General features: G+C 50.7%; 1 protein-coding gene across 1 annotated transcript in view; it reads left to right on the forward strand.

Annotated features, from left to right (window-relative positions):
* The window catches only part of TEX264 (testis expressed 264, ER-phagy receptor), a 126,977-nt gene that overhangs the window by 22,042 nt on the left and 82,037 nt on the right, over nucleotides 1-22,898 (forward strand). The window contains exon 4 of the mRNA XM_084633564.1: nucleotides 7,449-7,670. Coding sequence (XP_084489690.1) covers nucleotides 7,449-7,670 — 222 coding nt within the window. The remainder of the gene's footprint in view (nucleotides 1-7,448; nucleotides 7,671-22,898) is intronic.

Below are 22,898 nucleotides of genomic sequence, written 5' to 3' on the forward strand. Positions count from 1 at the left end.
GGTTTGGAAACAGCTGGTCGTAGGTCTGCAGGTTGTCTGTCATATCTGATTTCTGATGGCTGAATGTCAGGTAGTTGACCAATGGTTGCCTAAGGTGCTTTTATGATAACCCCAGCGGTATGCCTCTGTAGTGCAATTGACAAGCCCCTGTCTTGGACACGGACAGAGAGAGCTGTCTGGGGTGTGTAAGAACTCTGGGCTCTTATCTCCCTGATTCATTGTCCCCCTCCCCATCCATGCGCACTGTCTGCCTCCCATCTTTCTGCTGTGTCGGTCTTGTCTTTCCCCCCACCTTGTCTCTCTCTGAGGACCCTGTTTCTCCCCTGCATGCTAGAGCCATTTGTCAACACAGTGATTCAAACTGATGAGCTTCTAGGAACCACTTCCCCAAAATGATTAAGTAGATTGTTCTTCAGGGGCCTCCTGGCTCAGTTCTCCAGGTGTAGGCAAGGGGACTTGGGGGAATTCACCAATCCGTGAGAATTGCGGCTTCTTAAGTAGACAAATATAGTGCAGTCTTCTCCTGAAGACGATATTGTTGGAGTTGAGAACAGTGCATGTCCCTCACCCACCATTGTGCCTCAACCCGGGTGCTCTCTACCCAGGAAGGAGAGGGGCCAGGGTCACGGATGGTGGCCCTGATTGTGGTCAATGCCTCCCTTATCTGAAATGGGCTGCATTCTTGGAAGGAGGGTGCTGGGCTTAGAACTTGCTGTTTTTCTGGCCTCTGAGAACGTCCCGGCTATGGCGATCTTCTCTTTAAGTTGACAGCCCCTTGTTCTGAGAGGTGTCATGTTCTGGGATTGCTTGGAGGCAGTCAGGGTTTGTGGAAATGGGCTGGAAACCCTCTAATGCAGTGGTTTTCAACCTTTTCTCATTTGCGGAGCCTGAAAAAATTTAGAATGGAGGTGCGCACCCCTTTGAAAATCTTAGACGTAGTCTGCAGACGCCCAGGTGTCCACAGACCACAGTTTGAGAACCACTGTTTTATGGTAACGACAACCTTTCACGGACCTCTTAGCCATAGTCTGTGGACTCCAGGGACCCACAGACCACAGGTGGAAAACCACTGCTCTAGTGGCATGACTTTGCTCTCTCTCTGACAACAGGAAAACAGTCTCTCTGCTTTCTTCATGGTTTGAGAAAATCCCTTGCCACTGAGTCTCTCTCTAGCAGACCATGTTTTCCACCACCGCTGCTCACGTTTTCTTCCTTCCCGTTTCTCCCATTGCACGTCATCTGAGAATCATGATGAGAAGCATGGACAGCAGGACAGGAGGGGGAACTTGGGTACCAGAGTGCCAATAGCTGTAGATAGGGAGCGGTTCTGTGCTTCGCTGATTCTTGTATTCCTTGGCCTTCTGGGTAGCTTCAGTTCTATCAACGTGAATTTTGGAATTCAAGCATAGTCAGGAGTTGTCCATGGTGGTGGCAGCCATCTGGCCTTCGTGTTGGCAGCTCCAGCAGAAAGGCCAAGGATTGAGAGGACCTCAGAGACAGTGCTCACCTCCAACCTCTGGGATTCTCTTGTCAGGTTAGAGGCATATTCTGTTCTAGTCAGTTACTTATACGGTCCTGTAGTGGGGCGTCTGCCCTGTACTTGCCCTGATAGGGTTAAACCCCAGCCTGGAGGGCTGCAAGGAAACAGCCAATTAGGACAGTGGCTACAGCAAATTAGGGCGGCAGCTGGACCAGCCAATCAGGACCTTGCCGGCCCACATAAAAGGAAGCGGCAGGCCAGAGCAAACGGTCTGCCGCAGGAAGCCCAAGGGAGGGGACCGGCTTCCTAGAGGGCTGCAGAGACTAGCACCGTGAGCAGGGCTGCTAGGGCTTGCAGGCCCGAAGCCCTGGGAAGAGGGGGAAGGAGCCAGAAACGGGAGCCGAAGGTGCTGAGGCTGTGGGGAAGTGGCCCAGGGAATTGAGACAAACTGGTGGAAAAAGAAAGAGGCAGCAGGAAGCTGTTGTTTACAGAATCCCTGGGCTGGGACCCAGTGTAGTAGGCAGGCCTGGGACACCCCCCCCTCACCTCCCACTCGCCGCTGATGAAGCGGCCAGGCTATGGACTACCAAGCTGCTGCAAGGAACGGCTAGACTGTTGCGGAAGGAGGGAACCTGGATTGTGACACAGCCGGAGGGCTGTGCCAGGAAGCAGAGGCAGACTGGAACTGCAGTGGGTCTGCAGGCCGAGATGAGCATGGGAGAGCCGCCACGACCGGAGGGCACACCCTCTGACCAGAGTTAATTCCTGAAATGGCTAGCAGGAGGTGCCAGTGTGGTGAGAGACCCCGTGACAGGCCCTCATCAGTGCTGTATCTTAGTGCGTGCCAGAAGTGCATTGAGAGACATGGTTACCATCGGTTGTGCATGGTTTTGTCTTTCTGTCTTCTCCTCTCCAAGGATAAACTGTGTGTGTAAGGGGTTAGTTTGTTTTTTAAAAATAATGTAATGTATGACGGGGACGCCACTGGAAGTTTTTGGAGGAGAAGTGTGCCATGCCCTGAAGTGGAGCGTAGTGGAGGGTCTTCATTCCTGGAGGAATGAGTTTGTTCCACAGTGTTGGACCAACCCCCAAGAAAGCGCTGTCTTCTGAGCAAATTACCATACCCCTTGCAGTGGACAGTTCCACTGCCACTAAATGCAGGTAACGCCCAGTTCTGCATTTCCTTGGTGTCCAACACAAACAGTGCCATCCCGCAGTGTTCTCAGGCCCTACCAGAAATCAGCCCCTGGCTGAAGAGGAAGCTGGCTATAGATGTACCTAGGAGAGACTGAAGAGAAGCTGGTATGAAGAGGGAAGTGCTTTGAGCATTACCCTGCCAAAGAACATCTCAAGGGCATCTGCTCTCAGCTTGTTAGGTAGGTCACAGCCTTGGGGTCCTTTTGGACCCCTCAGTGCTATTGGATGATCAAATAATCATGGCAGCAAAGAATGCCCTCTTTCATCTGTGAAGAGCCAGGAAACTCAGCCCTTCCTATTGGATTCAGGCCTGACCATGTGAACTGTGCATTTGTGACTTCCAAGCCTAATGAGTGCAACTCTTTGGGGCTAGGAATGAAGCCACACCCCTGAAAAAGCTCCAGGGGGTGCAAATCACAGCAGCCTGGCTACGTAGCCCTACATGTCGCTGCAAACACCTGACCCCCGTGCCCGTCCCTAATTGATTTCAGTTCCAGTTCAAACCATCTATGGGGAGTGACCCAGGCTACCTCAGGGATCATCCCTACCTCCATGACAGCGACTTCCCAGGACGGCTGCGTTCTGCCAGAACAATGGTTCTGCTGACCAACTGGTGAGGCTCATGGCATGGGAGGTGGAACTCTGCTGGGGTCTGGCCCTCTGTTATGGGACTAGCCTGTGCACGAGATAGGAATGGGCCTGGGCATCATCACACTCAATGCACAGCCTGTTGCTGAGGCCGAGCTTCCCCTCAGTGAGTTCTGCGCGCGCACACGCACATGCACACGCTCTCTCACACACTCACGTACAGGTCACTCAAGTGATATCTTCTACAGGTTGGAAAGGAAGCAAGAGAGGCAGATTGTTATTGTTTCTATTTTTAAATACATGCTGGGGTGGAGCTGCTATGGTGATGGCACCCCACTGCTACCCAGCTCCGCTAGCTAGCTAGCCTGTTGCTTTTGTGCGATGTGGGCGCCTCCGCATGAGAGATTGGACTGAGACCTACAGCTCACTTCACATAGGTTGCAAGATCACAGTCCCAACTGGCCTGGTGGTCCCTGTTGACCCTCTCATCCAGTAGCCAGCACCCTGGTTTCCTCTTCTGGAGTCTGCTCCAAGCAGGACTCTGCTCAGCTGAACCCTCCCGCCAGCTGGGAATCATTCAGATGGGGGAGTGGGACAGCCAAGCTTTTGAGTCTCTCAGATGGGGCCCAAGGAGTTTGATGGCTGTCCTCTGGGTGCCCATGGGCGTGCGTGGGTCTAGAGTGATCTCCCCTGGGTCCAGAGAGGGACTAATAACCCTGTTGGCTGTTCCTGTTTTGAAGATGCTGCTGTGTGGCTCAGGCTGCAGCCTTTTACAGGGATCCTGCTTTATCTAGTGGAGAACTAGAGCTTTGGCTGGCTAGGTTATGATTGTATTAGGAGTCCCCTGCAGCTCTGATAACTCCTCTCCCCCCCCCCCCCGCCCCGCCACTCTCCAGTGTGCCATGCATTAAACCCTCTGTTGGTGGCCACAGTTCTCATGGCTGAGGAAGATTAGGCTGGCCTGGCTTCCCCAGCAGGCGTGTTGTGAGCTAGGTTTGCTGAGCAGCTCTATGGGGGTGGTAGAAAGATCCCAGAAGAGAGGAAAGCTGATCCAGTGGTTACAGGACGAGACTCGGGAGTCAATGCTCCACCAGCCTTCCTGCGTGCAAGTCACAGATCCTCTCTGCACCTCAGTGCCCTCCTCCCAGTAGGGTGGGGAGGGTAAATACGATCCAGGTTGGAAGGTGCTTAGATATGGTGATGAGGGGCCAGAGAAGTACCGAAGGCAGAAGTAAACGGTTTGTTTTGTCTGGTTCCCTCGAGTGCGACTCGATCGCAAATACCTTAACCGCTTGTTGTTTTTCCACACGTTGGGAAGCCTTCCTTGAGAAGAGGCAGCCTGGGTTTGTGGCAGAAGGCTGCTGTTGTGTTCGCAGCTCAACCACTGACTCACCCTGTGGCCCTGGACAAACCACAGCTGCTCCGTGCCTCAGTTTCCTCATCTGTTAACTCTGGGTGAGAGGGTGGGGTGTATGTGTAATAATACTTATGGGTAACCCTAATTCCAGAGTTTGTTTCTTTCTGAGGGCTTGACTTGGGAACCAAATGGACATTCTTTTCATGGCCGTTTTCCCTCTCTCGTCTGTAAATCGATTGAGTGGCTCTGCTATTTGGTTAGTCACATTGGAGGACTGTTTCTTAGAGCCCCGCAGAATGCTATGGGGTTGTTGTGTGTAGTCTGTGTTAGCGTCTGGGGGCAAATTCAGCTAGCCGCAGCCTAGAGTAAGTGGGAGCAGGAAGGCTATGGGCTAGGTTCATTTATCCATCAGACATCTGTTGATTGTAAAATTAATGCACATGACATTATGTATCAGGCTGAAAGTGTGTGTCTGAAATGTGCCAACCTGTTAGCAGCTGTTGATCCTATTGGGAAAGGACGAAGTGGCTTCTGCTGGTGCCTATAGACCACTGGAATAGTAGGGAAGTGGGACTGGCTAGAGAGAAAGAGAGGGAGGATCCAGAGTGTGGGCTGAGCAGTGCTGAATGAGGAACGCTATAAGCAGCTGAGTTGGGAGTGGGAGAGAGGGTTTGAGCTGATCATTTCTGTGGTATGGTTAATTTCTTTGTCAATAAAGCTGAGCCTCAAGAAAAGGGTGAGTTTGGACTCTGCATAGTGTGTGGACTGTGTCTGAGACAAGAGGTGGTCAGGAAAGGTGCACACTCCTACGTGACTTTCCCATGTAGGCCCATCTGGCAGTCAGGGGGCGCAGGCAAAGCAATGAACAGGATTCAGAGTAACAGCCGTGTTAGTCTGTATTCACAAAAAGAAAAGGAGTACTTGTGGCACCTTAGAGACTAACCAATTTATTTGAGCATGAGCTTTCGTGAGCTACAGCTCACTTGATCGGATGCATACCGTGGAATACGGTATGCATCCGATGAAGTGAGTTGTAGCTCACGAAAGCTCATGCTCAAATAAATTGGTTAGTCTCTAAGGTGCCACAAGTACTCCTTTTCTTTTTTCAATGAACAGGAGTCCTTCCTACCCCTTCCATCCATTTGTCTCTGTCATAAGAAGGCGAACACCCAATAGACTGCATTGGGAGTAGTGTCCACTTTATGGTGAGTTGAATTAGTTCCATGTAGAGACCAAATCACTATAAGCTCTGCTCACTGGGCCCCCCTACCAAATGCCCAATTTGTGCAAGCGACATTACTTGGCCACTTAAACCCATTATCTGACCAACATCACTGAGCGAGTAACATGTCCTGCCCTTTGTGTCTGGATTTGCCTGTTTAGGAAGTACTGAAAATACCTTTTCCCACATCCCCCAGGCCGATTTAATATGCCAACCAGTGGGTAAAATAAAGTAGGCCAGCTAAGGCACTGCATGTAGCAGAGATGGCTGCGCTGGTTCTGGGCTGCAGCCCTGGGAACTTCAGGGGTTTGTTTAAGATTCTGCCAGCAGATTTTTAAAAAGCCTGTGTGCACCGTATGGTCCTCGGCTAGCAGAGAAGGAGAGGGCAGCCTGCTGCTGCCGCTCACTTGTTGACATCAGCATGAATAGCCAGCATCACTAGATAAGGAGCATTCCCTCATTTGGCCCTGTTTAATACTGTCCTAGCTGAGTCTGTCTGGCTCTTGCCCACAACTGCAGAGGGTTGAGAAGAGACTTTGACATTCATATTCTGCTCATCTCTGTTGCTTTCCCTCCGAAGATCTCAAAGCACTCTGCAGGCGTTAAAGTTCACAAGAAGGGCAGGTGGTAAAAGGGGGAAACTGAGGCACAGAACAGCTAAGTGACTTGCTGAGGAGTCATTGGTAGCACTGGGAATAGAATCCAGGCCTCTTAATTCTGAGTCCTCTGCTTTTGACAAGAGGTAGAGCTGCAATCCTATTCCATATTCGGAGAGAGTAATGTGGTCTGACATAGGACCACTTAATTCTGCGCCCTCTGCTTTCGACAAGAGGTAGAGCTGCAATCCTATTCCATATTTGGAGAGAGTAACGTGGTCTGACATAGGACTAATAGCTGGGCTCTCCTGAGTTCTGATTCTAACTCTGACACTCGCTCTCTGGGTTGCTGGGGGGTCAGTCACTCCCACTCTTGGCCTTGTTTTCCCCATCTGTGAAATGGGGATCCTGCTCCCCTGGCACAAGGTGGCAGACATTAATTTGTCTGTGTGTGTGAAGTGTGGGGAGGGGGGAAGCTGACTCACAGGTTATCCACTTCCCGGAGCAGATACAAAAACAAATAAACTGCATCTTCTAATTGGCCCAGCTCCACAGGGACACGTTCTCAGCATGTCCCACCTTTACCCAACTGAGGGCTGCATTTCCAACACATTTGCATCTATTTTACATAACATTTACATAAAACACATGCACGTTCCCTACTATTTGTCAGTGTTTTTCTCTTCCCTGTTTGATTAATAGATTATTGTTTGTGGGTCAAATTCATCGGCAGTTACATCAGCTGACCAGCTTTGTCCTCACCCTGCTCTTAAGGGTGCAGCTTGCCAACGTGCAGGGTTTTGGAGTGTCCCAGGCAGCTGCCCCCCAAATTCCTCTAGGTGTGTTATTCCTGTCCTGTGGGGGTGACTCCAGTACCAGGCTGTGGGGTTTCCAGGGCACCTACCTGTCCCTGGCAGGTGGATGTGGAACCTTATAAAAATCTTAGCCTGGACCCTTCTCAGCCTTCTTTCTCCCCTGATGCCACCTGTTGTTCGTTCATTTCTTTAGGTGCCACCTGAGAAATGCCGCTACATTGTGGGCTGCATCCTGAGCGAGGGGGAGGAGAAGCCGTCAGAGGAGCTGATCCGACTCTTCCAGAAATTTGGCTTCAAGATCTTCTCCTTCCCGGCTCCCAGCCACGTGGTCATGACAACCTTCCCATTCACCACACCCTTCTCCATCCAGCTGGCGGTGATCCGTGTCCACCCAGCCCTCGACACTTACATCAAGGTGAGCGACCATTGCGTGCAGAATGTGTCAGATTCATAGCACACCAATAAATGCCCTCCTGCCATTGGCTGTTGTGGATGCAGTGAGTTACCTTCTGGTAACTTCCTCCTATTTGGTCATGTGGCCTAAGAGCCTCACCTGCCATTGGCTGTTGTGGATGTAGCTGGTAATTTACCCATAATAAGTTCCTGCCATTCACTCACCTGGCCTTATGTCCTCTCTTGCTGTTAACCTATTGTATCTACAACAGCCATCTTGTAATAATTTACTGGTCTTCTCCCCATTCAGACATATTGATTAGTTGGTTTCCTGCTAAAAGCACTGCCCTATGGTTAGGAGTCTAGCAGGTAAGTGGTGGTTCCATGTTTCATAACTAGACCTATGCCTGTGCCTCTCCATTTCAATTCCCTCCTTCCCCTGCAGTGGGGGGAGCTGCAGTTCAAATCTCGTTACTCCAGTGGGGCTAGGTAGCAATCTCTAGCTGGTTTAGGGTTTAATGAGTAGTTTGGATTAGAGTGTACTATAAATATTTCTCCAATCTGGGTGCTCCCTGCTCCATAAGCAAATAATGCCCCCCATGTCGTTTTTGGAATTATTTTAGTTTTAGCTCATTCTTTCTCTGGAAGGTGGTTGTCACTACGGAGAACCGCTCCATCAATGACTATTTAGCCAGGATGGGCAGGGATGCAATCCCATGCTCTGGGTGTCCCTAGCCTCTGATTGCCAGAAGCTGGGAGTGGATGACGGGATAGATCACTCAATAATTGTCCTGTTCTGTTCATTCCCTCTGAAGGACCTGTCATTGGCCACTGTCAATAGACAGGATACTGGGTTAGATGGACCATTGGTCTGACCCATTATGGCCGTTCTTATGTTCTTCTTACTACAGCCTCCTGGGTGAGGGTGGTGTGCTGGATATGGGTGTGTGTGTATCCCTTTATCCCAGGTCTTCTGGGCATTTCCCGCTCCATTACATTTTCTTTCATACCTCCCTGCCAAGCTGTATTGTCAAATCTCCCCACCTGAAGCTCCCAGCTTCATTCTCCTTTTCTATCCAAGTTCTACACTTCCTCCACTAAAGCCTCCTTTTAGCTGTCAGCTGAAGACTCTTCCCCTCTCTGCACTTTGTCAAGGCTGTTCCTTTCAGTGGGCAGGTTCCACTGCAGGCTGCTCCCTTGCAGTTTTAGACTCCTGTGGGTTCCAGCATTCCCCCATCCAGGGAGCACCCATCTCAGACATGGGAGCAGAGCTGCGTGGATCTGCTCCCTGGGAAAGGGACCTTGTACCTGGCAAGGAAAATGTTTTCAGGAAGTAGAGCTCTGCAGGGTAGGCTGAGACTGGAGTACAGGCCCTTGGGACGCTGAGTCTGCAGAGTGGAAACGTTCAGAAATTTTCATATTTAAATTTAGTTTTGAATGGGCTGTGTTCACTAATAGGACGGGCTAGAAACAGAGTGATTCCATGCAAGAGTGCACACTCATAGCTCTGGGGCTGCGTCTTGGTCCTGATTTGCAGCACCCCCTCTTTTCCGTTCCTGCGGCATCTCAGCTTTGACCTGCACCTTCCTAGCTATTTCAGACCTGGGTCTTGGGATATGCAGTGAGGTGGTAGGATCCTGCAGGTAGATGCAGGGCTATTCTGCTGACTCTCTCTGGCTGCTAGAACTGTTGGGCCACCTTAAGTCCAATCAAGGTGTATAAAAAAATGTGTGTGTTGGAGAGAGAAGTGGGGTCTGGGCTGATTGGAGAGAGAACTGGGGTCTGGGCTGGTAGGGGCCCTGCCCAGAAGCCCCCAGGAACACCCAAGCTGGGAGAGAAACTTAGGCTGAGTTTTGTTTTGTTATTTAACGCAACAATGGAGGCAAACCCCAGGAGGGGTGAGTTGAGATTATCCCTAGTGTGTATATACTGGATAAGCACGGGGTGAGGACTCTGCCAGGGTACAGGCCTCTCTTGAACAGAGATGGTCTGTTGTGGCTAATTACGTTGGTGGCTTAGTGATGTGGACAATGGAGATGCCAAGGGAAGCACCAGCCTCCTTTGAACATGAAGGGCCTGCACCGGGGTTTGAAGCTGGGTCTGGAGGGGGGAGAGGCCAGCACTCTTGCCTTGCTGTAGCACCTACCCATCGAATGCCGACATTTTCATCCGTTCATATGGAAGCAACTATTTATAAACCTCCTGTTCCTGGCGCGAATCCCAGCCCTGTGGGAAACAAAAATATCTTCCTCCTACTTTGTGCTGCAGGATGCTGCCCCAGAAAGTGTGTACCCAGTGGGTCATGAGAACCAGCCTTTTCTCTTCTGTCCTTGGGCAGATTCCGGTGCGGGCGAGCAGGGGGTGCACTATTCAGGCCCCGAAGGATGGGCTCTCGAGGGTGGCAGGGAATCAGGAGAAGAGAACACCTGTGCCATTCCCAGTTCTCTGCCCTTTTCCTGTTCTTATAGCTCTGCCTCCTTGGTAGCTGCTGTTGCAAATGACCACCTGGGCTGCACATAACAGGGTAGGAGGCGGGTTACTTGGGGCCGGGGGTAGCAGTGCCATGGGACCGTACCAGGAGACAGTTCCCCTGAGTGACTCTGCCAGCCCTGGGGCAGGTTGTCGAGATGACAAGGGTGGGTGGGGTGGCTCGGAGAGCATCAGGTTTGTTAAAACAGTGCTTTGTGGTGCAGAGATGATGTTTTCTTGCTCCAGGAAAGGTCCTGGAGAGCGCATCTGTCACACAAGAGATAAAATCATTAGAGCTAAAAAGAGAGCCACAGATTGTGCTGGGAACACCTGGCAGCTTTTTAATGAGAGCTGCCTTTCTATTTAAAAAAAATCCAACATCTAGGGATCTTGGGCGTTCAAAGCAAATGGAGAATAGGAGCTCATCCTAGACTAAAACTGTCGCCTTTGAATCGGCAAGGCAGGACTGGTTGTGTTCAGGCAAATTTCTCCCAGCTCACATGTGCTCATAGTGCCACCGGAGTGTGTCCCTGTCAGGATCTGAAGCAGGGAGCGGTAGTTGAGATGGGTTTTTGGGTCTCAGCCCCCTGCTCTGGGACTGTCAGGGATGGGATTGGTCATTGTCTCTTGGAGAACTGGGAAGGCAGGTCACATCGGGGGTTGTCCTAGCACCTGATCATGAGCCATTGTCCAGGATCAAACCCTGCTTCATTTGTAGGAGAATCTAAGATCAGCCTGAGCCTGTTCCACCCTCCAGTTTGGAGCAGCAAGTATTTAGGTCATATGTGGCACTTTTCACCTGTAGATCTCTAAGCACTGTCTAGAAGCCCAACTTTCTAAAAGCATGTACCCACCATTATCCTTGGTATGCTGATGGGGGTGGGGGGATCTGAGGCCAAGTTTACAGTGGCAGAGGTAGGAATAGAACCCAGGAGTCCTGACTCCCACTCTCCTGTTCAAGCCCCCAGGCAGAAGATGGAGGGCTGGGGTGGGAAACATAAAGGGATTCGTTGGCCCTCAAGGGTACATCTCAGGATAAAGCAGATGTGTGGTGCTTTGCTGTGAATCCTCTCCCAGTAACCCCCACACCTATTCATTGCTTTCTGCGGGTAAGCCCAGATTTTTTGCACTCAGTGAACCTCCGCAAGATCCCCTCCTCTCCGCCTAACTCCCCAGCATTTACTTCTGAGCTGTGACTCACGATGGGCCTCCGCTGCCTGGATGCCCACATGCCAGTGGGACTGAGAAGTGGTTACAGTGGTGGGGTCTTATGCTGGTGGTGCCCTAGGAGGATGTGGTGCTAGGAGTTCTGAAATCTCCTCCAGCCTTGTTAACTGTTTCCGCGCTCATGGGCGAGGGCTCTGTGACTGTAACACTGGCTAGACCCAGGCATGGTATAAGCAAAAACTCTGACGGCTTCTTTAGGCAGTTGTGCCAATGCCCGTGACTTCCAACCTGCAGAACTCCCCAGCCCCTACTAGTTCAGTTCTGACTGTGCCTGTGTCTCTTCATCCTGACCTGTGGCCCCTGCTATTCCAGTTCTGGGCTTCCCACAACCCTGGGACCCTCACGCATCCCTGCCAATGCACCTTGATCCTGACCTGCAGCCCCTTGCTGTTCCAGCCCCAGGTTCCCCCAGCTCTGCCAGTGCCCCTCAGTCTTGGCTTGCAGCCCCCGCCTTGTTATTTCAGCGCTGATCCCCCCTGCCAGTGCCCCTCAGTCCTGAACTGCAGCCCCGGGGCTTGTGTTGAGCAGAAACTGCTGTCCTTGTAAACTATGTGGTGGTTTGATGTGAACAGGGACTAGGAAGCTGGCTTGTCACCAGTCAGCTCCTTTTCACTTGTCACCTCACTCAGGTTTGCTCCTGAGCCTTCAGAGATGTCAGGCTCTTGCCTTCGCCCTCCCCAGTGTGGCGAGCCCCCTCGCTTTGTTCCCTTTCCCAAGCTGTAGGAGGTGTCTGCGGGCTTCGGAGGCTGGGGGAAGTCAGAGTTCCCCCAGGTGCTTCCCCTGAAATCGGAGGCATGCCAACACTGGCACTTCAGCGGCATCTGCTCCCCCGACACCTGCTGGCGAGGCAGGGGGGAAAAATCAAGAGAGAAACTTTCATGCAAACAGGTGACCTGTGCACCATTTCTGAGGGGAATTTGTGTTGCCATGGAGACAGCTTCTCCAAAGACCTCCCAGCCCCCCCCCCTCCCTTGAAGAGCCTGAGGCGCGGGCGAGAGGGTTTGGCAATGTCAGGTTTGAAAAGATTCTTTTAATGAGAGTCGGAGGGAAGGCGTGCTGAGCGCAGGAGACCCTCTCTCTGCTGTGCCGTCCCTGTGGAAGCTGCAGAGCCGGAGAATGGGATTAGCAGAGAGAAGAGGAATCAAAGGGCTGAAATACAGCCTCCGCTGGCTTTCGGGAGAGAAGGCATTAGTGCAAATGGATCGGAGCCCTTCAGAGGGGAGGCCAACTTAGCAGCCCAATAATGAGAAGAAGGAGTCAGGAGAGGAGGGGTGGGAGATGGGAGAGAGACGAGGTGGAGCCAAAGAGACTGAGGGAAGCGGGAGGTGAGGGGAGTGGGACTGATGAAGAGAGTGGGAGGCAGGAGAAGTGAGGAACGCAGGTGCCAGCCGTAGTGAGTGGGAGGCTTCCTGGGAGTTCCCAGGGCTGGGAGGCCCCTCGCCATCACTTGCCCTTAGCTTGAGGAAGGTTTGTTTGAGCTTGCCGTGGGTCAGCTCCCCAACCCCCTGGACAATGCAAGCCCTCTCGGCTGTGCAGCACTCTGCAGGTGGGCAGTTGGCACACCCCAACCCTCGAGCCTCCTGAGCATCTCCCTGGAGCAGTGGTCCCCAAACTTTTGAGGGTCATGCCCCCCTTACTGCTGTCTGTGCCCCCTGCCCATGGGGCTGGGAGCAGGGCCACTACTGTGGACGGGGTAAGGGGGCCACAGATGAGGTGGGTCTGAGACTGGGAGAGGGGCTGGAGCTGCGGTGGGGGAGGGAGCGGAGCCGTAGCGGGCTCTGGTGGGGGCCAGCAGCCAGGCCCACAGCCAGGTGCGGCTCTGCTCCCAGCCACGCCCCCAGCCTTGGCCTGGGAATGGAGCCGAGTCTTGGGGTGAGACTGGGAGCTAGGGGCGCGACTTTGGACAGGACCAGAGCAAAGCTGGGGACGGGAAGGGGCTGGCTGGCACTCCCTCTTGAGGTCCTGTGGTGGCTGGCCCAGGCCCTGCTGCACCCCCTCCCCTGAAGGTTCCTCTGTGCCCCACTAGTGGGGCACGCCCCACAGTTTGGGGACCTCTGCCCTGGAGTGTCAAGCCCCTGCTCAACTGGACGTTTGCAGTGTTCATGGGTTCACTGTTTCCAGAGAAATGGTATAGCCCAGCATTCCAGTTCCCTCTCAGATCGCCTCTCTGTGGAACGCCCCCTCAGATCACCCCTCTGCTGAGATGTGCTTATAGTGAAATCAAGCGTCAGTTCATTTATCAAAGCAGAGAGGTTCAAGTCGGAGCAAGTAGAAGTGGTGGAGACGGTTACATGTAAAATAAAATCACAACATGCATTCTACAGCCTAGCTATTCCCATGTCTTGTAGAGTGGTGTTCAACCCAGATCCTTGCAACACTTTACAGCCAGGCTGGCTGTGACCCTCCTTTCATAAGTCAAGGATTCGGTGTATTCCTTTGCACTCCAAGACAGACGCGAACAGTCCCTGGTCCTAAACAGGACACCCCCCCCTGCTGTTTGTTTCATCCTGTCGATTTCCTCTCCCGTATATTTTGCAGTGTCTTAATTTGCACCTGGCTCAGTATACAGCTAGATCTGCAATAAATAAATGGCCCAACAGGGATATAGGTGTCTGTTACCTCCTGTCTGAATGGAACATCTCCGAGGTGTGTCACCTTCTGGTGACCTGTCTCAACTCCTAGGGCTTAAGAACAAAATTATCAGAATAGATACAGAACGTCTTCAGTGTGACCCGTAAGTTCATTTCCCAGTGATTATGACAGCCAGTGGGCTACTGGCTCTCAATAGAGACCTCCCCTGCCACCTTCGACCCGAGGGATCCCTGTAAAGCCCTGTGCACCCCTTGTGTCGGGGGTCCCTGGGTCATGGTGAGGCAGCGTGCAGGAGCGGAGGTGGTGATGGTGTGTGAGAGGACTCGAGGGGGCGAGGAGCGTGAGAGGATAGGAATGGGTGGGGATGAGTCCAGGCTTCCACGGTGAAGCCATATCCAGGGATGAAAGAAAAACTAAGGCAGAGATTGCGAAGTGGAACTGGTGAAAGCAGGGAGGGGAGCCCAGGCAGCAGGGGGAAGAGAGATGGAGAGAAGCACTTGTAGCTTCCCCTTCCCTGGCGAGGCCATGTCTCGTTCAGCTGGGAGGCCATGTTGAGTCAGTCAGTGCTCGGATTTGCCTGGGAATCAGCAGAAAGCTTGCAAATACCCAGTAATGTGGCATGCTGGGACTGCAGCCCTCTTGCAGATACGATGGCTTTGAGCTGTCAGTGCAGTCCTGGGTGTGATCACAGCAGCCCCCATTCCCATCACTCCAGTGGAAGATGCCTCCAAGGTGTGATAATGCCTGGCTCGGTCCCTGGGCACCCACTGAAGCACGGCCGCCTCTAGGGTGGGTGTGGCTGCTGTGTGGCTACACTGCACCTCACAATAGCTTCTGTTAGTCTAGCCTCATTAATATAATTGCTGTGTCTGGAGGGTGGGTGTGTAGAAAACTCACAGAAGGTCGGCAGAGACTTAGAGGGACCCATAACCTGTAGGCAGGAATCCATCCGTAAAGAGATGGACAGAGACCAAGCAGAACTTGCTTCAGATCAAGCTGTCAGGAATCAAACCCAGGTTGCTTGGTGAGGGCAAGCATTTGAACCCCAGCACCATCACGCCTCCTGGCAGTTTTCTCTTGGCACCCTGTACCCATGCATTTGGCACTTTGACTGTAACAGTGCGTGAGAGTCATGGAGGTTGGGAGGAAAGGGACAAAGACCACTTGGGGCCAGTCTCCAGAGAAGCAGGGATGTGGGAAAATCCTTTCCGCTGGACTGCAGCGTCCAGTTGGCGTGTCATGTCCCTGGCCTGAATTGTCTTTAAGGTAGCCCATGAGCCACATTTCCCTGAGACCAGCTGCAGCCACTTGTTGGAGTATTTTGTCACCTGCATCTTCAATAGCACCATCACTTAGCATCTCTTAGTGCTGTCCATCCAAAGAGCATCTTACAGAAGTGGATGGGTTACACCTCACAACAGCTCTCCCTCGTGCATGGTGGGTATTACCCTCATTTTTCAGATGAGAAAACTGAGGGGCAGGGATGTGAAATGCCATGCCCATGGCCGCGCAGTGATGCAGTGGCAGAGCTATGAACAGACCCCAGCTGACTCCCATCCCTCTGCTCTAACTATTAGCAGCACTGCCTCATCTATAGTTCTCTTGGTCTTCAGAAACAGACTCCTCAGTACACACAGGCTCATCAAATGGGACTCTCCCTGTATGCTGCCACTACTGCACTGTACTCTATGTAGCCATTGAAGCAGAGTGCAGGGCTGGGTCCAGCAGAACGAGGGTTAATGCAGCGCGAGATGCACAGATGTTCACAGATGTTGTGACGACGTCTAGGTGGCCCGGGGGATGAGAGAGTCAGAGAGTGGGATGCGCTGATCCTGGCGGCTCTGGTGCGCTTGTGCTCTCTTCTATTCCCAGCTGCCAAGTCCCCAGAGTAGCAGGTCACGGAATGCAAATGAGAGCTCCTCTGAAGACACTCTCCCAGGGCGAGTATTTCAAATGGCACTGCGAGCGGGTTATTAAACTGTAACCTCCTGCCATTTCAAGGAGCGTTGATTCCTGGCGTGGGTTTAATTAGCCCTCCATGGCAGTTTGCACAGGCCTGTGGGCTGGGCACACAAGTGTCTCCCCAAATTCAAACTTGCCATTTAAAGGCCTGGAGGCCCTGCAGCTTCTGTTCCTGTGGCTTCTCGGGCAGCCTGCAAGGTGTTTAATTGCATCCTTGCAGGGAAGTCCATCTGGCTTGGACAGCTCTGAGCTGGGAATGCCCTAGTTTCCAGCCACTTTTGCATGGACAGGTGTCCCTGTTACAGCAGTTGGCTTGAGCTGGCCCCATTTGTTGCAAGTCTCACCAGATCTGGGCCGGTATGGGCCGTAGAACTTGCGCTCCTTCCAGGTCAGGAGTGAATCATAGAGTTTAAGGCCAGAAGAGACCACCAGATCATCTAGTATTGCAGTCACCAACCCCACCCAGCCCCGGCACTCCAAGCCCAACAAATACAATTAGACCCAAGTACTACACTCCTCAAGAGACTGAACTGTTGTGTGCCACAGGTAGAGACCAGGAGAGACTGAGGTGCACCGGTGCTCCAGGTCTGTGCGATAGCACGGAATTGATTAAGTGAGGCACGTTGGTGAATTGGGATAGGAGATGCTCATGTTGTGGGTATAGAAGGCTTTAGTCTCCTAGGGCTGATGTTCTTGCACCTTTCCCCATAGCCCTGCTCTGGGGCTCAGAGCACCGCCTCCTGAGCCTCTCTCTCTGCCACTGGTATAACGCTTCGGGATAAAAGTCTCACAAGCACAGATCCCATTTTAATCAGTGACTCACAACCCTTAGTCCCATTGACTGTCCATGAGACTGAGGTTTCTAAATGGGACTTTTGAAACTGGCTTTTGGGCTCTTAAATTATTTAGGCCTTTTTGAAAACATTACCCTTGAATTCCAATGAAATGCCCTGCAGATTCTATTGTATGTATGTATGTATTGTATTGTATTCTATTGCCCTTCACTTCTATTGTAACACATTCACTGCCCAGGTAAATGGGGTGAGAATGCGCTATACCCAACAGGCACCCCGGGTACAGTGAATCCATGCTAGAATATCACATTTGGGTCCATGCATCTCTTAGTAGCAAGGTGGATTGATTTAAATCAAGGCAATTTAAATCATGATTTAAATCACTGAGCGGAAAGCCTTGATTTAAATCATTGATTTGAATCCACTTTTCCGTTTGTGCTTCAGTTAGTTTGTAAAGAAAGGTGCATTCTCATTGGTTAATATAACCATTGAACCATGTTGATTTTACAACTAAATAGAACCTTTGCACTAGATTTGGTACATCTTTTTCCTACCTAGAAGGGTACACTATAATTATATACAGTTATTTAAGAAATTGTATAGCTTAATATTTTCAGAGTCTTATTAATTACTTGTATGTTTTTAGTATGTTAAAATGGTGACTGATATATCGCTTCTTTACTAGATAATTAACATTTTGCTGATGATTTGTGTAAAGCTGCATTAGGATGGTAAACTGGAATTTAATTAAACATAAAACAGCATATAAAATGTATTTTTATTAAACAAAACAAACCTTTAATATAGTACCTGGCCTCTTGTGCCATATTTATAAAGCTTGACATCAAAAGCTAGATTTCCCCTCCCCACCCCCCAATTCTTTCTTTATATAGAAAAGCAGCCTTTAACTCAAAGTTTTTGCTAGAGGCTCATGGATTCTGCATATTTTAAATAAAAATGTTTTAGGAGATTCTGATAAATTTAATCCTGAACATATTTTGTGCTCACTTCAGATTTCATTTTAACCAGATTTATTTTTAAAAAGAAAAATCATTAATTTAAATAACAAAATCAAAACAATCTAATTTAAATAAAAAATCATTGATTTTTGTTCACCCTGCTTGATAGCAAGGTGAATGTGGCTGACATAACAAATCCACCTCCATCTGAATCCAACGGGTTGGTATTATTTGAGGAGCTATTCTGAGACTCTTTTAAAGGGTGGTTGTTTGAGGGTCTCCTGGGGTTCACAGTGAATAGCGGAACATGCTGATTGTGGTGGTGACCGTCATATGGCACAACATGAGAAATGCAGAGAGAAAATTTCTTTCGTCCAGGAAGCTGATTCAGGAATTTGGTGGCATGGAGTCAAATTTTGCTCTGGTGTAAGTGGGTGGAGTGCCTGTTGAATTCATTGGAGATATAGTGCTAGATCCTAGAAGGCTGAACCTGATCTGTATTGAGCAGCACCATAACTAGTTATAGGGGAACTTTCAAAGGGCTGGGGAGGCACCGAGGTGATCCCATGCTTTAACCAAATTGGACCACCCCTCTTGGATTTGTAAAATTGAGCTGTGATTCTGGTGCAAGCAGAGTGAGTCAGTCCTTCTGCTGCAGGCATTGGATGCGGCCAGAAAGCACACAGGTCACATGAAAATGGCTGATAACTAAACTGGTCTGGCCTGAATCCCTATGATAGTTAAGGAATAGGCTTGTTCCAGATGCTAGAGCAGGGGTGGGCAAAGTTTTTGGCCCGGGGGCCACATCTGGGTATGTAAATTGTATGCTGGGCCATGAATGCTCATAAAATTGGGGTTGGGATGTGGGAGGGGGTGAGGGCTCCAGCTGGGGGTGTGGGCTCTGGGGTGGGGCCAGAAATTAGAAGTGTAGCGTGCAGGAGGGGGCTCCGGGCTGGGGCAGCAGGTTGGGGTGTGTGTGGAGGGTGGGGGCTTCAGCTGCGGGTGCTGGCTCTGGGGTGGGACTGGGGATGAGGGGTTGGAGGTGCAGGAGGGTACTTTGGGCTGGGACCGAGGGGTTCAGAGGGTGGGAGGGGGATCAGGGCTGGGGGTTGGGGCGCGGGTGGGGGTCAAGGGTGCAGGCTCCGGGTGGCGCTTACCTCAAGCAGCTCCCGGAAGCAGTGACATGTCCTCCCTCTGGCTCCTACGGAGAGGCGCGGCCAGGCGCCTCTGCGTCCTGCCCCATCCACAGGCGCTGCCCATGCAGCTCCCATTGGCTTTGGTTCCTGGCCAATGGGAGCTGTGGGGGTGGCACTTGTGGCAGGAGCAATGTGCAGAGCCCCTGGCTGCCCCTACGCATAGGAGCCAGAGTGGGGACATGCCTCAGCTTCCGGGAGCCGTGTGGAACCATGGTACACGTGGAGTGGGGCAAGCCCCAGACCCTGCTCCCCTGCGGGAGCTCGAGGGCCAGATTAAAATGTCTGAAGGGCCGGATGTGGCCCCCGGGCTGTAGTTTGTCCACCGCTGTGTTAGAGCATCAGTCTCTAGTTTTTACACTCGCCTCACCGATGGGCTCTAGGGTCTCTCCCCTAAACTGAGCCAGCTGCACTATCTTGGGGCTGTGCAGAAATCCGTGTCTCTTTAGCAGAGGAAAATGATGGGCTCGTGGCTACAGTGCCTTATCCAGAGATCCGGATCTGCCAGAGACCTAGGGTAGATCACTTAACTTCTCGGGGGTCTAGTTGCCCTATCTGCAGAATGGGGCTAATATTTCCCTGCCTCAGAGGAGAGGTGGTTGGGGATTTTCTGCTGAAAAATTTTTATTTTGGAAAATGCTGACTCATCGAAACCAGTGAGGGCAGAAAACAAATGTTGAAACCTCAGCATTGTTCATGAAGCGGATTGCTAGCTTTACAACCAGCCCTAGTTGTTCGGCTCCATTCCTGACTGGTTTGAAAGCACTTGGAGGTCCTTGGCTGCAGAGTGCTGGAAAAGCACAAACCATTGCGAACATGTAAAGTTCCTTGCTAACCAAGGGGCCCTTGTTTTAGTCCCAAATGTACTTCTCTGTAGTTCTTCCAACGCCAGTTCTGTCACCAAAGTGTAGTCTAGGATGTCTAGAAAGACCTGGGGTACTTGTCCCCGCAGTGCCTGTGATAAACCCCCTATAGTCAGTAAAGAATCTTCACGCATCAATACAGGCTGGGAAAAAAGCCCTAGAGAGTAGAAGAGGATTTGACTTGTCTGACGAGGCATTGATAGCAGAGACGAGACCAGTACTGACAGCGTCACAAGCTGTCAAACCCAGGGGTTGGGAATTAGCATAACGATGTGGACCGCAGGGACCAGGCTCTCAGAAGTCTGTGCATGCATTTGCACGTGCCATTACCATGATTGCACATGCTGTCTTGGTAATGCACGTGCAAATCACCAGTTACATGTCTAGCTAGCCCTTTTGTACATGCACACTGTAAGTGCATCCCCAAGTTTTGCAAGTGAAAGCTGCAATGACATGCATAGGCTTTTGCAAATGCAGCTCTGATAGTCTAGAAGTGCAGACAATTGGATCATCTCCCACCTTCCAGAGAAAACATCCTGCATGGAAACAGTCATATGTTGTTAATAACTGCAGCTATATTGTTCTTTTAATAGAAGGAGATCAAAGCACTTTGTAAAGACAGGAAAATATAATTACACTCAATTTATAGAAAGGGAAACTGAGGCATGGGGGTGTAGTGACTTTCCCTGGGTCTACATTATAAGCAGCAGAAGCAGAAATAGAATCCAGGTCCAGTTCAGGGCCCACCTCACTGCCTGTGGGCTCTAGTCATTTTGGCCCCTGGTAAGTATTTCAGCAGGCTGTCTCATTTGCACCGTCTATTTTAGTGCTGACATCGCCAGTCTCACACCATTAATTGAAATAGATCAGATGTTTCCCCCTTCCCCCAGATTTGGGGTTTTTGGCACCTTCACAATTTGTCATTTGTTTTCTGCAAATAGACTCATAGTTTGGAATGAAGAAACAGTCATTTAAATAGTTTTGTCTCAAACCTGTTAATTTTTGCACCAGAAATTAAAATCACGTACAGTGATGGGGTTTGGAGATTAATACGGTGGAGGGACAGAAGGGAGGGGCCCTTGTTTTTCCTTACAAAATGGCTCTGATATTGTTATCAGGAAACAGTCCAGCTAGCCCTGTTGGTGAGGGGCCACGGGAACAGATTGGTGGGAATGGTATGTGTCTCAAAGACCTAGCACACAGATCACTGAAGGGGAAACCACTTCAACATGGCATTTTCTGTGACACGTATTAGACATCAGTTCTGTGTTCCTTGCCTCCATTGGCATCGCATTGCACTGCGCTGGTTGTAATGTTGCTGACTGCTGGTGTGCCGGGTGCACTGGAGCGTTGACAGAGCTTCTATCTTGCGGGCTAGAGATCAGAGGGGTCCCGGGATTGGAGCTGAGAAGAAATTGTCCTCCTCTGAACTCCAGACTTCAAAGATGGCCCTTGGTTTTTAAAAAAAAATAAAGAAGTCAAAACCATTTCACCCCTCTGATACCCCAAGGCTGTAAGCTGCAGTATGGACCGAGGTTGTTTTTTTTTTTTAAAGCACTTTCATAGCACTTTCCATCTGAAACACCTTATAAACCATCACAAAGACTCCCTATACCCTGGTGAAGCATTATGATGGCTGCTCTGTGCCTCAGTTTACCCTGGTGTTGAGAGCTAAGATCATAGAATCATAGAATATCAGGGTTGGAAGGGACCCCAGAAGGTCATCTAGTCCAACCCCCTGCTCGAAGCAGGACCAATTCCCAGTTAAATCATCAATGGATGATTTAGATCACATGCTGATTAGCAGCAGAACAGAGAATAGAGACCAGGAGTCCTGGCTCCCGGTGCTGTGCTTTAGTCACTGGGACACACTGGTGCCTTGCATGTCACAGAGGCCAGTTCTCCTATCTCCCACAATGTTCAGATTATTATTACTGATCATTTTAAACATGGCAACTTCTGATGAGGTGAAAAAGAACTGGAAGAGCATGGAAACTTCCAGGAGCAATTGATGCAGTGTTTGTTCCTTTTCATCCATGTATATTTTCACAGGCTCCACCATGACTATGGTAAGTCCAGCCCAGGTTGCATGTTAAGAGGCTGTTTCTTCTCTCTCACCCTGGTGTGACTCTGCTGAGGGCAGTAGAGTTGCACCTGATTTATACCAGTGCATGTGGAGGCGAGTCAGGCTAGAATGCGACTATAGGCTTTGGGCGGTGGCAGCTTGACAGCTTGAGTGACGGTCCTTCTCCCAGTGTACAATAGTGATGGCTGGCATCAACTAGGATGCTGTTGCTCACAGTTGTCAGATATGAGTGTATGGAGTCTGACAGGCGGGTGTTCTTCAGGGAGGGACCTTCACCCTGAAACTCACTTCCCACATTGTTCTGTTGAACTTCTGACCCTGGTGTAGGGCTGGTCTAGCGTGGCCCGAAGCGGGAATTGGCTGAGTGGTGGAACTCTGAGTTGCAAGTCTGTTAAGGCTCACTTGAGCCCATTGCTGTAGATTTCGGTGTATCTGCTCAGGGATTGTGTGATGCCCCCACTGTATCAATCTCCCAGTAAAGCTAAGACATACGCAGGCCGGGAAGCATTTCCTCTGTGCGATTTCACTGATGTTTACGTTTTTCACTGACTTCTACAGACAGCTGGTTTTCTGGGATTTTTGGCCAGCCAGGCTGTATGTTCGTTGACGGTTGGCAGCCCCCGGCTGCGTGTCAGTTGGTAGCAGTCCATTCATTCACAGCTACTTTTAGTTATTTTTTAAGACAAAAACTCCTAAGAATTTTGTAGCATGTGGTCTGAGCAGTATACCAGAGTACATCAGCAGGACAGCTCATTTGGTAACTGACTAGATTGGGCCTCCAAAGAGGAGATGGTCCTGAACTGAAACACACATTGGGTAAAATCAAGGGGAATGCAGCTGAAATCGATAGTGTTACACTAGTATCAAACTGGTGTGAGACCAGTGCATCTTGGGGCCTCTAAGTCTCTGGGCCGGTCAGGCCTGTTGGAGCAGTCAGTTTCCTAGGCATTCTGTGTTTAGCCTGTTTTTGAAGAGAAATCTGCTCCTTTCATCTCTCTAATGGACCAGATTGGGATCTGGGGCTCTCTGCGCTGTTGGTCTTCTGCCATTCATAGTTTCCTAACTTTGCCTTTGCTTCCCATCTTCTCCTGGAGATGTTTGGCAG

Source organism: Lepidochelys olivacea, assembly GCF_965140295.1.
Source record: "Lepidochelys olivacea isolate rLepOli2 genome assembly, chromosome: 7".
Lineage (NCBI taxonomy): Eukaryota > Metazoa > Chordata > Testudines > Cheloniidae > Lepidochelys > Lepidochelys olivacea.